This window comes from Falco rusticolus, chromosome 3 (assembly GCF_015220075.1).
Source record: "Falco rusticolus isolate bFalRus1 chromosome 3, bFalRus1.pri, whole genome shotgun sequence".
Classification (NCBI taxonomy): Eukaryota; Metazoa; Chordata; class Aves; order Falconiformes; family Falconidae; genus Falco; species Falco rusticolus.
This window is the reverse complement of record NC_051189.1, coordinates 119,984,308-119,998,180: the sequence shown is the minus strand read 5'-3', so window position 1 is coordinate 119,998,180 and position 13,873 is coordinate 119,984,308. Positions and strand designations below refer to the sequence as shown.

General features: G+C 59.2%; 1 protein-coding gene across 1 annotated transcript in view; it reads right to left on the bottom strand.

Annotated features, from left to right (window-relative positions):
* Positions 1–4,390: 4,390 nt before the first annotated feature.
* FOXO6 (forkhead box O6) overlaps positions 4,391–13,873 on the bottom strand; it is a 38,890-nt gene continuing 29,407 nt past the window's right edge. Inside the window, exon 2 of the mRNA XM_037381842.1 lies at positions 4,391–9,352. Within this exon, the coding sequence (XP_037237739.1) occupies positions 7,940–9,352 (1,413 nt within the window). The 3' untranslated portion in view covers positions 4,391–7,939. The remainder of the gene's footprint in view (positions 9,353–13,873) is intronic.

The window sequence follows — 13,873 nt, the reverse complement described above, 5'->3', positions numbered from 1 at the left end:
CTGTGCACATGCATACACACACGGGGTCCTGTGCTGTGCTCAAGGGCTGTGGATGGAGGCTTTTTGCATTTTCCCAAGGTCCCCACCGTTTTCCCAGCAGACCCTTCCCGCTCTCTCCTCTTGCTTTTGCTGTAGGGAAATGAAGGTTTCTTGGGGACAACATGAAAGGGAGGGTCTTTGCTCCTCCTCCTTTAGGTCTCCCCAGCCTGCACACGCAGGTTATGAGCAGTGCAGCCCATACCGAGGAGGTATGGTGGAGGATGCAGAGCAGGGAAGCTCACACTGCCCTCGTGCTGTCTTATCCGTCCTGCCTGCACAGGCAGCCCCCAGGCCAGGTGGTTGGGTTGCTTCCTTGGGCTTAATTCAGCAAAAGCAGCTTGTGATGTTTCTCCTTCTCCCTGGGGTGGGCTGCTCATTTTTGCCCCATAAGACAATGCCCTCTATCAAAAACAAAGAAATTATAAAGTACATATGAACATATGGTAACATATATTCTAGGCTGCCTATGTGGCCAATTTTCTGTATGTTACCATATGGTGCCGCGTATTTAGCAAAAATATAACTTGACTGTTTCTCTTTCCATATGGGGATTCTTTTGCCTTAATTAATAACATTGAGCAAAAACTCTTTCTAAGGTTTCCAAGATTTCTGCAAGGGAATATCTTATGACAGACACATGCTCCTGAAGGCTTTCCTCCTTATTTGTCTATAGCCTTCTGTCCTTATCCTCTTCCGCATGCTCTGAGGGCGTCTGTGGGTACATCTGCCTGTGGGATTGCGGGGAGGGGGATGCTGTGCCCAGGCTTGGCTCCTGTCCCACCAGCACTCACAGGAGCTCCTGTCCCCTCCCCAGGACCTTCAGCTCCAGGGATAAAGTAGTGATACACCTGTGGGCTGGATCCCTCCAGGTCATCCAGGAGCCTTCAAACACAGGGGCAATGGGGAGGCCACTGGTGCAGTGGAGGGAGTATTCATGACCAGGCAGGGATTGCTGTCTTCAAAGCAGTAGAAAGTGGCACAGTTTTGCAGCTCCAATTAAGCCTTTCAAGTGCCAGTTATCACATATAATAGTAAAATATGTCAAAGTATCCTCTCAGGACAAGCCTGCAGCCAACGCCAGTGAGATGAAACTGGCCCTGGCTCTGTCGAGGCGAGATGGGGTGGGAAGGGTCAGAGGCACAGCCCCCAGCTGCTGGAGACCCTCCTGCTCTCCCAGCCACAGCCTGTAAATGGAGGAAAATCTCTGCATGACTCCAGATGTGCCTCTTCGCCCTGCAGGGACATCCCTGCCTCGCAGGCAGGCGAAGGCAGTGGGCAGAGCAGAGCTGGTGCAGGGCAGCAGAGCGGGGACAGCAGGGCACATGCTGGATTTCCACCTCTGCCTGTTCCCTGGTCTCGGTGGGGATGCTGAGCTCTCTTTCCTCCCCTGCATGCTCTGGGGGCGGGAAGGGACATGGCAGAGCACCTAGTACAGCCCCAGTGAAGGCATTTTTGTGGGCAGGATAAAGGCTCCTCACATCCCAGAGCTCCCCATACCAGAATGTTTCTCTCCTGAGGAGGTCACGAGGAGCACTGCCGAACCCCTACTGCCCCTGCCCCATCCGTTTCTTATCCTGCTCCCCTCTAAAACAGCCCACCTTCCCGCATCCCTCCCCTCAGCTCTGCCTGGGTGTGCAGGGGTCTACATGCATCTCCTGCTCTTTTGGAAGGCCTCCTCACCGAGATGTTTTGGACATCCTTTGGAGGACAGGTCTTGGGCAACACTCGCTAAAGAGCACCTCCTTCCCAGTGATACCAGTCAGTGCTCTCCAGGCTGCACAGGCATGGGCCAAGCCAGCCACCTTCTTCTGCCTTGCTGGCTTCATCCAGCTCACAGTGACGGCTGGGATGGGAAGGAAAAGCTCTCATGGACCACGGGCTTTGAGCAACTTCTCAAAGGGGTCCTTGGCCGGACAGGGTAGTCCTGTGTGAACCAGACAAATCAGCTGGTGGATTAGCTTTGATCTCTCAGCCTTGTTATGCATCCCCAGAGGTTTCCCCTTTGAGACCTGAGCTGAATTTGAGCCCAGGTCTCTGCCCAACTCACTGCCGTCTGGTATCCCCTTCACCCCCATCTGATGTGTGCCCTAGCTGAGGACCTCCACAGTGGATCCTTCCAGACTGGAGCACAAGGAGAGCTGACAGAGCGGTAGTTCTCAGTTCTCAGCTCAGGACGACACAGCTGCCATGAGGACCTGCACCACAGTTTCCTTCTGATGCCCAGAGCAGGACAAAGGGTGAGATACGTGCAGAGCAGTCCGCCTTTACAGTCAGATGGAAATCATCTATAGCTTGAGAGTCACACTGGGGAGTATATCTGGTTGATGGTTTATCCATTGGCATGGTGGCTTTGAGCTCATGACTAGGAAGGTATGTCCACAGACCAGGACACCAGGACATCACTGACACCCAAATCTGCATGATGAGCTCGCTGCATCCAGGGTATACATGCACCATGAATGAGGTATCAGTGGGATGCAATTCTTTACCCTGGTGTTGTGATGCTCATCTTCCTGTCTGGTGCAACAAGGCTGAGAAAGTGGCAGAAGGGAGGACTGCAGGGAAGAGCAGAAGGACATGGGAGCTGCCAGGGCACAGAGAGCTGGAGGCGGAGGCCAGCTCTGGGCAGACCTGGGAGACTGAGAGCACAGGGAGCAGCTGGAGCTGAGAACAAGAGCAAGGCTGAGCGCAAGGTCAAGGAAAGCTGGGAGAGGGGATGTTTGGGCTGAAATGACCACAGAAGAGCAGCCTGCTCCTTGGGAAGGGCGCTGCTGTGGAGGGGGTGAGGGTGTCACCACAGCAGGAGTGAGGTTGGGTGGGAAGTGAGCCAGGCTGCGTTCCCACTGCATTTCTGACTAGAACGGCCACTGACCCATCCTGTCCGAACTCTTGGCACAGCATCAAATCCCACCCTTGCAAGAGGCTGTAAGGTCGTGCTTGCAAAAGGGCTGTCAGTGCACCGAGAGCTGTGCGAAGGCTAAGCCTGCCGGGCTCCTGGTGATGGTGGTGGCATTAGGAGATGGCACTGGGAGAAGGTCAGTGCGTGCAGAGCAGGCAGAAGCTGTCAGCGCACAGCTCTACTGAGCATCTGGAAGGAGGACAACCTTGGGGAGCAAAACCAGGCTCTGCTCAGGAGCTCACAGGGATGTCTGGCACTGGGGGTTTGCTGTCTTCCAGGAGGGAAAACCACGGGCCAGGAGACTTGGCTGAAGCACATCCTGGAGCACTGCCATTGAGTTTTGGTATGGTGCAGAGCACACGGGAATTTCCAGGGCCCTGGGAGAAAAGTGGAGGTTGGCCTAATATTTTCAAAGGGGAAACAGGACGACATGGGTAATTTCAAGGCTGTCAGCCTGACATTGATCCCAGGCAAAGTAATGGAATGGCTGATATGGAATGCAATGAATAAAGAACCAGAAAGGTTGATATAATTAATGCCAATCAACAAGGATTTATGGAAAATAAATCCTGTCAAACCAACTTGACGTCTTTCTTCCTGTTGTTTTTCTTTTTCTCTTTTCTTTAAAACCAGGATTACAAGTTTCTCCGGTGAGGAGTGGGGTTTGCTGAGGACACAGAGAACAGCAACGATCACCTGGGCGCTGTGTGATGTTTTCTCACAAAAATGGGAAAACCCAACCTACCATGTGGGCTGGTTTAAGACCCATTTTGGAGATCATGGGGTTGGCTGCGCAGCAGCGGGCACAAACTGCTGTTGCAGGGCTCTGCAGGGCATTCTTCTCCCTGGCCCATCCCACCAGTGACAGGCAGGATGCGCCGGGCTGTCTGTGTCCCAGCAGCGCTCACTGTGAGGAGGGAGGTCCTGCTGCGGAGTCACCGGTGGGGGCAGGGGGTGGACATCGGCCTGATTTGCAGAGCAGGGAGAAGGGGAAGTTTCAGTCCAAAGAGCTCCAACAGCTGCTGAAAAAGGGGATTTCCAGGCCAGTGGCTGGGAGCTGCAGGCAGGGAACCTCACCAGGGAGCAAAGGGGCTTGGGGCAGCGGGTGCAGGGAATGAGCACCTCCGTGAGCCGGACACTGTCACTCACCACTGCACCAGGCAGCTGTGACACTGTGGCACGCCATCAGTCTCAGAAAATATTGGCAAATCTCAGTAAATACGTATATTTATAGACTGCCCAGGATGATGTCCAGATGGCTGTGTCCAGGTAGGACTTCACAGACACCTCCACAGCCCAACCGTCCCCATGCTGGGTGCAAGCTCAGCTCCACCAAACATCGCATCTTCTCCTTGGTGGCTCTCCCCAGGTGCCCCCAGCTTCACTGGTCCAGCAATGTCCTTCCTGTCAGCCCAGACACACATAAACATTGAAGGCAGCAGCCCTTCAATGTAATATTTAAAACAATTTTATTCATGAAAATATGCTGTACAATGCACTATACACAGTTCTTTACATTGCCACATACACAAACTCTAATAGCACAATCAAGAAAGTTACCATTGCCTACGATAGATGCGTGGTGAGAGATGACGCCTGTCAGAGACCCTCCCCCCCAGTCTGTACAGTTATAAATATGAGGGAAAGGACGGACCAAAAACCGCCGTATGAAGCAAACCGGTGGGGCCCCTCCAGTGTCCCCTTGACACCGGCTCTTTGCTCCGGGCAGGGCTGGGTCTGGGTGGGAGCAGGGCTGGGAGCGGAGGATGCTCCTTGTCCCCAGAGGCTGTCCTGTGAGGCGGGGAGGGCCAGGAGGGAGAGGAGGTGATGGGAGCGGGGAGGCTGAAGCTGAGCGAGGTGGGACGTGAGGTGGCCTGTGCTCAGGGAGATGTTTCCAGAGGGGGAACCTGGAGCCACCACCGGACAGTGAAATGAAGCCCTGGCTTCTCCTTCCCCATGCTCGCAGTGGGGCCAGCAGCAGGGCAGCAGGAGCCACAGGGGGCACAGGCATGCTGGCCACCCCCAGGACCTGCCTGCCCCACGGGCAAGAAGCACAGCCCCAACATCCCTGTGCCACCACCACCACCTCACCGCAGTCCGGGTACCCCCGGGGCCCTTGGCTCCATCCCCCTCTGCCGCGGCGGGGCCAGCCCGTCTTGCCTCCTGCTCCAACCACCCCCCTTCCCCGGGGTCCCAGCCACTGGGGGGGGGGGTGGGGGGGGTGTGGTGTCTCCGTGCCTGCCTCCCGCTGCCCGCCGTCCCTTGCACCGCACGACGACTGTACACACGACGCTTACCAACACGACTCCACCGCACACACGACAACCCCACGGTCACGAACCACAAAGACAGCTTCGCAAGGGGACGTGCCCCAGGGGTGGATGCCCGGGGGCTCCACGCAGTGGGGCAGGGGGAGGTGGGCGGGGGCAAGCGGGGCAGGCGCGGGACAAGGGGGGGCTTTTCTCTTACTGCTGGTGCGGCTTCCCCTCTGTGACAATGGTCAGCCCATATCTGTGACACCGAAGGGGTTTTTGCGGGTCCCTGTGCCCAAGCATCCCATCTGGAAATGCCCGGCTGCCAGGGTAAGCCCCAGCTGGCCCATGCTGCCCGGCATGCTGGTGTGCTGCTGGATGTGTGCCTGCAGGTCGGACGCCTGGAAGAGCCAGGACTCCTTCCCTTTCTCCCATGCTTGGGGGGCAGGGCCCCCCTTCTCTTCCAGGGCAGCCCCAGCTGCCCTCCCTGCCTCTCCTTGCGAGCAGTCCTTCACACCCCGTGTGCGGAGCTGGGGTGCTGGGTATTAAATAGCCATTTGCAATCGGTTTCCAACGATTTTAAATATGCCTGAAACGAGAGGTGGTGTATAAAACGAATGCAGTAATGATCCTGACCAAAGAATAATCCTTTTTAAAAAAGCATTCAAGAAAGATTATATATAATAGAATATATTAAATTCTGTACATGATCAAATAATGTAAACATAATTAATTAACTTGTAAGAATGTCTTTAGAGACTATGCCCACCATGTGCCCAGGGCGAAGGTGAAGGGTGGCACATGGGGCTCCTCTATCACGCTTTGCCACAGACTCGTGGGCCAGGAGGGGAGCAGGAGATGCCCCCGCATGGGTCCCATCCTGACCCAGCTCCGAGCGGCCACACTTCCCCTATGGCTCGGTGGGACCCAGCACCTGCACCCTGGTAGAGGAGGTGCTGGCGTGGGAAGGGAAGAGCTGGGCTGGGAAAGTGTGCTGGTTCAGTGCACCAGGGGTAGAGGATTCAGAGGAAGCCTGTGGTGCCCAGGAGGAAGACAGGCTGTGCAGAGCCCCTGAGACACAGCAGCAGCTCCCCCAGCCCCTCCTCCCAGCCCCCTCAGCTCCTCGGGACCAACCAACTCTGGCTGCCCATCATCCTGCCCAACTCCAAAAACCCCACTGCACCGAGGCTGAGCTGCTGCAGGGAGCCCCCACCGCTGGGCAGGATGGCAGTGGGACCCCAGCCCACTCCTGCCCCGCAGAGCAGTGGGGCTGGTCTGGGCTCCCAACAGAGACAGCAGCACCAGCTGTGAGTTGTGGTCCCCAGCCCCACGGAGCACCGGCCCTTGGCAGATGGGTGCACTAGGGCTGACCCCTCTTGCCGACAGCCGCCTGGACCATCCTGGGGATGGGCAGCAAGCCCTCCAGGACAGGCATGCTGCCTGCTAGCTAGAGACACTCCTGAAACCAGCAGTGGCCCCCCAGGAGCCCCCCAGCCCAGCTGTGAGCCCTGTGGCACCTCCCTGAGCAGCGTGGGTCACCCAGGCTTGGGGCTGGGTGGACCCCATGCTGGCTCTGGAGACCTGGTCACCACATCCCTATCCTCCTCACACGCACACACACCCTTCTCGAGGGTGACCCACATCACAGCCCCCCAGCTTCCACCCCATCATCCAACACCCAAAGCCATGGCCAAGCCAAGATGAGACGTGCAGTAGGGCACAGCCGTCGGCATTGCCCACGGCCTCTCTCCTCTCCCTAAGTTCAACCCTTTCTTCTTTCCAATGCAAAAACTCAATGGCAAAAGAGTGCATGAAATCAAATAAATACAGGCCCCCCCCCTCCCCGACCCTGTGAGCTCCCCCTGAGCCTCCGGCACAGGGGACCCAGGCCAGCAGCATGTCACACCCATCAGGACCACCCTGTGCAGGGCTGTGCACCACATGCAGGAGTGTGCCCACGCCTGCTCTGGGCAGGGTACCACAGCCTTCCTATGGGCAGGCATGACGTGGCACCCCCCGCCCCCAGTGAGCACGTGGGCTGCCAAGATGCTGTCACCAGGGCTGCAGATTGTGCACCCTTCCCTCCATTCCCAACCCCCCCTTCTCCCTGCTTGGTAGGAAAACCTGCCTGGACCCACACCAGGAAACCCCCTGTGGAGGTGGCCTGGGCATGTGGGCTTGACAGAGCTCATATCTCCACCAGGGTTTGGGGGTGAGGACCCCCCCCGGCCCTTGACCTGGGGCAGGGTCCCCACTCCTGACACTACTACTCAGAAGACTCATTTCCCAAGGTGACTCAGAGAAAAGGGTCCCTTTCCAGAGTGGGATGCCCACACAAGTGGTTCCCATGCCACCAGCTGTCACCGCTCCGTCACCCAGCCCAAGGACAAATCAAACTGGCACCATTGCAGTGGGGCACTGGGACCATCTGGAATGGTTTTCCCTTCCTGCTCCCCCTCTGGACCCGCCTGGCTTGGTCTGCCTCTCTGGCCCGTCTGCCCTGCGTCCTCCAGAGGATGCTCGCAGGAGGACCCAGTGGATTGGGCACATGTGTGGGCTGCGGGCTGGGGACCCTACCCCATCTCAGTATTTGACCCTACAGTTTGTGTTTTGTGTTCGATCTCAAGCTCAGATCGACAGCTCTAGCCCATCTTAACAAACAAAGGCAGAAGAGAAAGGAAAAAAAAAAGTTAGTCTCAGTGTTCCCCTCGTGGCTTCTCAGTGGCAAGCCCCCACCCTGGGGCAGGCGTCACCCGGGCACCCAGCTCTGGTTCGTGGGCTGTGGACCCCCGGGCAGCACGGGCACATTGAGCCCGTTCTGCGGCGGGAGAGCTGAGTCGAAGTTGAAGTCCATCTCGTCGCTGTCCATAAAGTCATTCAGGATGATGGACTCCACATCGCACTCCAGGCTCCCGTTGAACATGTCCAGGTCCAGGTCTGCTGGGAACCTGTCTTGGCCCAACACAGGGGGGTGGACAGCCCCCGGGTAGGGGCCCTGCAGCGAATCCAGCAAGCTCATGTGTGCCCCTTGGTTATTAGCATAGGAATGCAGATGCCCGTGGTGCGGCACGGCTGTCATGCTGCACGTGTCACTGGGCAAGCTCATAAGGCTGACAGGATTAGCTAAGGCACTGGTGTTGACCGCAGGGTGGTGACCGGCTGGTGACGGGTGGTACAAAGCGTTGCTCTTCATGAGAGAGCCCGAGTGGGACGGGTAGGAGGACAAACCCTGCTCCCCGCTCCCACACAGCAGCGGGTTGTGTCTGTGGCCACGGGCCGGCACCATGGGGCTGGCCTGCGGCAGGGGCAGGTCCCCCGGGACCATGCTCTCCTTGTGCGCGTAGGAGATGGAGGAAAGCAGGTCTTGCAGCGAGGCGTTCCTGTAGGAGCTGACAGGTGAGAAGGTGGCTTGCTTGTTCTCCTGGATGGTCTGCATGGGCAGGCGGCGCATGAGGCTCATGGCCGGCTGGCTGTAGATAGTCCCGCAGTAGGTGTTGGTGGCAGCCCCCATGGTGGAACACTTGGAGTTGAAGGTGAAACTGGAGCTGCGCTGCCGCAGGGCGGCTGGGGGGAGCTGCTGCGAAGGGCTCATGGTGTAGCCGTCCTGCAGGTCCTCCAGCATGCTCTCCCCGAGGCTCTCGTTCAGGCTGATGGTGCCAGTCAGGTCAGTCAGCCGAGGCAGCTCCACGGAGCAGCGGGCGTTGAGGGAAGGAGACATGGTGCTGGAGGGGCTGGGGTACATCAGCGGAGAGGAGGGGGTACCATCATCCTCCTCCAGCTCATCTGGCTCGTGGTTGGACATGATGGGCGAGAGGCGCCCACTCAGCGTGCTAGCCGTGGAGTTGGCCCGCGTCCTGAAGTCAGCCCAGGCATCGTACTCATCGCTGGCGTGCGACGTGGGGCTCTCCGACCACTTGGCTTGCTGGGAGGAAGGGCTGTCCTCCCCGCGCTCCTGCGTCACCTGCAGCTGCTTCTTCTTGCTGGCCTTCCCCTTGATCCGCAGGAACTTGCTGTTGTTGTCCATGGAGACCGCCCGCCGGCGGGGCGTCTTCCCCGTCTTGCCGCCCTCAGGGTTCAGCATCCACCAGGAGCTCTTGCCCGTGCCCTCATTCTGCACACGGATGAAGCGGGTGTGCAGGGAGAGGTTGTGCCGGATAGAGTTCTGCAGAGACAGCAAGGACAGAGGGGACGGTCAGCAGCGGCTCCAGCACCCCAGGCACAAGGGGATGCCTGCAGGGCTGGGGGGTACAAGGGGTATCAAGGGGAACCTGCGCTCCACCCCCCAGGATTCCATGGCTTTCTGAGCCAGAGGAGTCAGGGCTCAGCTGGAGGGTCTCTCCCACAGCACTGCCGGGCATTTCACCTCCAGGAGCCCATGGGTCATGGCCCTTTGCTGCGTCTGTCAGCTATTTATCGTTACTGCAATTACTGTCATGGCAGGGAGTGGGGCGGGGTCTTTAGCATGTGCTCCGGGGACCTGCACCAGGTCCCAGGGGACTCTTCTTCCCTGGAAGAAGTCTGGGGAGGGAAAAGGTGAGGAGGCAACAGAAGAAGAGGCAGGAGTCAGGGCTGTGCACAGGTCCAAGTCTTCTCCACCCCTCCCAGCTCCAGCCACCCACATGCCCAGCAGAGCCCACCAGGATGCTCCCAGCCCAGCCTTGCCCACGCACACCTCTGCATAGATCCCAGCCCTCTCTCCCCACCACCAGCCACCCCACCAGCTCCACAGGCAAAGGGACCCCCTTTGCCCACACACCGCCAGGCACCCAACCCTCTGGAGCTGGCTCCAAACAACTTTCCCTGCCCAGCATCATTCTGTGACTGCTCTCCTCCTCCCTCACCACTGGGGAGGCAGAAGCATGCCTTGTGCAGCATGCATCAGCACTGCCACAGCTCAAAGCACTGTGCCAGCACCATGTAAGCCAGATCTTGTCCCCAAAATGCCTGTCATCCCCTGCAGGCTGGCCCTGGTGGCAGGGCCCAGAAGGCAAGCACCCTGCCTGAGAGGCTCAGCTACCATAGCGCGGGGGGGGCTGCAAGCCAAACTACAACCCCCATTGCCCATGCAAGGTCTGGTTGCGGATGGTTTTCTCCCCAGATACTTCTGGCTCCAGCGCCCCAAGGGGCTTTCGTGTGGACAGCAATACTCCTGCCCTCTTGGCTCTTGCCTGGCGCTGTGGCTCTGAGCGGCTTGCTGGCCAGAGTGGGGATGCCCAGGGGCCACGTCCCAGCGCAAGCATCCCCAGCTGTCACTGCCCCGTGGGGTGCCAGTCTGGGGTGACCCTGGGGAGATGCCTTCAAAGCTCCAGCCAGGAGAAGAGAGGGGGTGAGGACATCTGCCTCTTGCTGCTGATCTTCTGCAGCTCATGGGATGCCACTCGGCTCCCTGCGCCTTGGTTTCCTCAGGGTCCAGAGGACAAAGGCAAGACGCAGAGGCCAGGGTAGAGCATCAGTCCACGGTGTAGAGACCCTTACTCCAGGGCTCAGGGCTCAGCAGGGGCTGCTGACGGGAGGCAGGCAGCTCCTCCTGCCCCTGCTGAGCTGCAGGAGGGGCAGAGGGACAGGGAGGGGGAAGAAACCAAGGTGCCAGGGAGAAAGTTTGGTGCTGTTGCCGGCGTACAGTGGAATACTAATGAAGAGGCGAGTGAGCTCCAGCCTCATCTATCATATTATGTAATGGCTTACTTCTCTGCACTTCATTTATTTGGAGATTGCTCCCAGGCTGGCTCCTCGCCAGCAGCCACCAAATCCAAGTCTACAGAAATCAATCTCGCGCTGACTGATTAAGCCGTGTTTAGAACTAATTGCTCCTTCGTGTGTGGGGAGAATAAATTACGGGCTTTAATTTCACATCTTTAAAATGCAACGGCAGGTATGGGCTAGCCGTTAACCCCTTCCTGCACATCCCTGTGCACAGCTGGAGGGGGGGCAGGCCACGGCTAGCATAGCTCAGGGAACAGGTTGGAACTCGCCCTGCCCTCCGCAGCGGTGGCTGCCCATGGCAATGCTCATCACCTTCAGGTAGAGCAAGCCAAGCCCTGGGCCAGCCTGCCTGGCAGGGAGAGCTATCCCTGACCCCTCAACACCCCCTCCTCGAGCCACAGGATGACCCAAGCTCCCATTCATGCGACTGAGCTGCGGTGCAAGTGGCAGGGGACAGAAGCAGAGCACATGGCCATCACCGCATTTGCAGAGCCAGAGCTACCAGCCAGCTCAGGCCCGCGATGCTGCCCTGCACACACACACAGGTGCCAGTGGGCTGGGGATGCCCAACCGCTGCTGAGCCCCTCGCAGGAGTGGGGACCCCCTGCACGGCCCAGTCCCTCACTGCCGGCGCTCCCCAGCTCTGCTCAGCCCAGGAGGCAGGAGATGCCACCACCCTCAGCAGCAGGGACTGAGCTGCAGTGCAGCGTACGGAGAGAGGGGCTGCGTTTGGGGGTTTGGGGAACACCATGGCTGGACAGGGGTGACATTCAGCACAATGCTAACCTCCTCCTCCTCTTCTGCTGCTGCCTGCCTCCCACTCTGCAGCCCCAGCACAGGGCACCCAGGCACCCAGCACCACCCACGGATCCAAGCTGGTGTCTAGCAGGGGACAGGGCTGGCGGGGGGGGGGGGAGGTTGGCGGGGTCAGGCTGCCCGAGGGAGAGGAGGGGAGGGGAGGCTGCTGCGCCTTCTGCATGGGAGCTTCATTAAGAGCCAAAAGACAGCAGCAATTAAATGTAAGGCGCAGGGAGCCTGGCTCTCTCCTCATTAGCACCCTGACGTGCTCGGCTGGCCGCTGCTCGGGGTGCACGGCACAGGGCAGCGGGCTGCACAGGGCGGGCCAGGAGCTTGTTATCACCACGAAGGCAGGGACCTGCTTCACCTGCCACCATCCCCGCAGCCCCACGAGCACCCAGCATCTCACAGCACCCAGCCCTGAGCTGGCAGGAAGCAGCACACGATCGTATGGCCCACAACGCGGGGCTCAGCTTCTGGTCAGCCCTTGGCAGTGTGGTGATGTGCAGGGGACATCAGGGCTGGCAAAACCTCCCTGACAGCAGCTGCCATGGCAGGGATGTGCACCAGTGCCTGGCAGATTTTGGTAGGGTGTAGGGAGAGCAGGCAAAGGCTGGGGCCAGTCCTGGGGTACTCACAACACCTCTGACACTGCTCTGCCCAGCGACCCAAAGCCCAGCACCACTGCTTGCAGCAGCCTGCAGCTCTGCAGGGCTGGCCGTGCCCTGCACCCTCGCTGTGTCTCCCTCCCCACGCCCATCTGCCCTATGTCACCCCTGCCTTGGACCGCCCTGCTCTGAACAGCTCAGGCCCCTCACCAAAGCAGAGACCCTCTCAGCATCCTGGCTTCACGCAGCACCGCAGCTCTGCAGTACCCAAACAGTGCAAAGCCAGGAGCATCAGTCCCCAGCGCACATCCAGACCATGCCATGGGATGATATCCACCATTTCAGGCACCAGCCCTCATCCTCACAGCTCTGCAGAGGGGCAGAGGATGCTCTGGGTAGCAGAGGCGAGAGCTGGAGGTGGCACCAGGGCTGCCAGGTGCCACAGGTGGACCCAAGCCCTGCTCAGCCCTGGCTGACACCCAGGGAGGATGAGGCTGGAGCCTGTGCCAACACCCGGCCACCAGTTGCTGGAGGCTTTGCCAACTGGGAAGACCCCGGTGCCATCCCAGTGCCCATCTGCTAGGGGCTGGCCCCGCTGCAGGGCCTGGTACAGGGATGGGGGCACCCGTGGGAGCTGGGGGCACCGACAGAGCCTCCTCACCCCCCCAGGAGCCCTTCTCTACGGAGCCTCATTGTCAGGGGAACAGCCAGTGTGAAATCGGTCTGATTAGCAATTAGTCCCATTGTAAAAGGATTAGCCGGACCCCATTGTTTGGATGAGTGACTTGACTATCAATTTGCATCTGGCAGGGCTGCTGCTGCTTCTAGGAGCGTTCCCCTGTCCTGACCAGACAGACACAGCGCCCAGCACCGGCGGGGCACCAGTGGACCCCCGAGATGGGCATCGATGCCGGGCAAAGCGATACCCTTCGCAACATCCCAAGCCCCCTGCCAAAACCCACCAGCAGCAGCACCCCAGTGGCATGGCCCGGGAGTCACTCCTCCAGCCTTGGGGTGCCCACGAGTCTTGGGGTGCAAGGGGGGGCTGGGCATCCACCTGTGTGCCCTGAGGAGAGCATGGGGTAGGGGAAACGAGTGCAATTTAAGCGAGAGCAGGACTGAACAAGGCCTGGGCCTGGCCAGAGCTGGGCAGAGCAAATGAGGGGGTCCCACTGACTAGCCCCCTGTCCCTGCCACTTCCCCTGTGCCCATTTGCTGTCTTCCATCGCTGTCCCTGGGCTGCCACCCCTCCCTGCTGTTCCCACATCACCTGGGGTTTTTCTGAGCAAAACCCCAAACCCCAGCCTCCTCCCCCTCCCAACAGCAGCCCAGCCCAGCCGTGCTCGCAGAGACCCCCATGCTCCCAGCGAGCCCCAGCCCCATGGCCAGAGTGCGACAGGGTGTGCAGGTCCATCAGCTGCCGGTCCATGCAGCTAATGAGCCCGTTACCTGGCGGAGATTTGCAGGCTGGTTAACAGGAGGAAGCAGTGACAGGGTCACTAACGAGCGCTCTGCCGGCTGCTCTCCAGCAGCACGAGGATGGCTCCAGGGGTTAATTGATGCTTATTTACTTC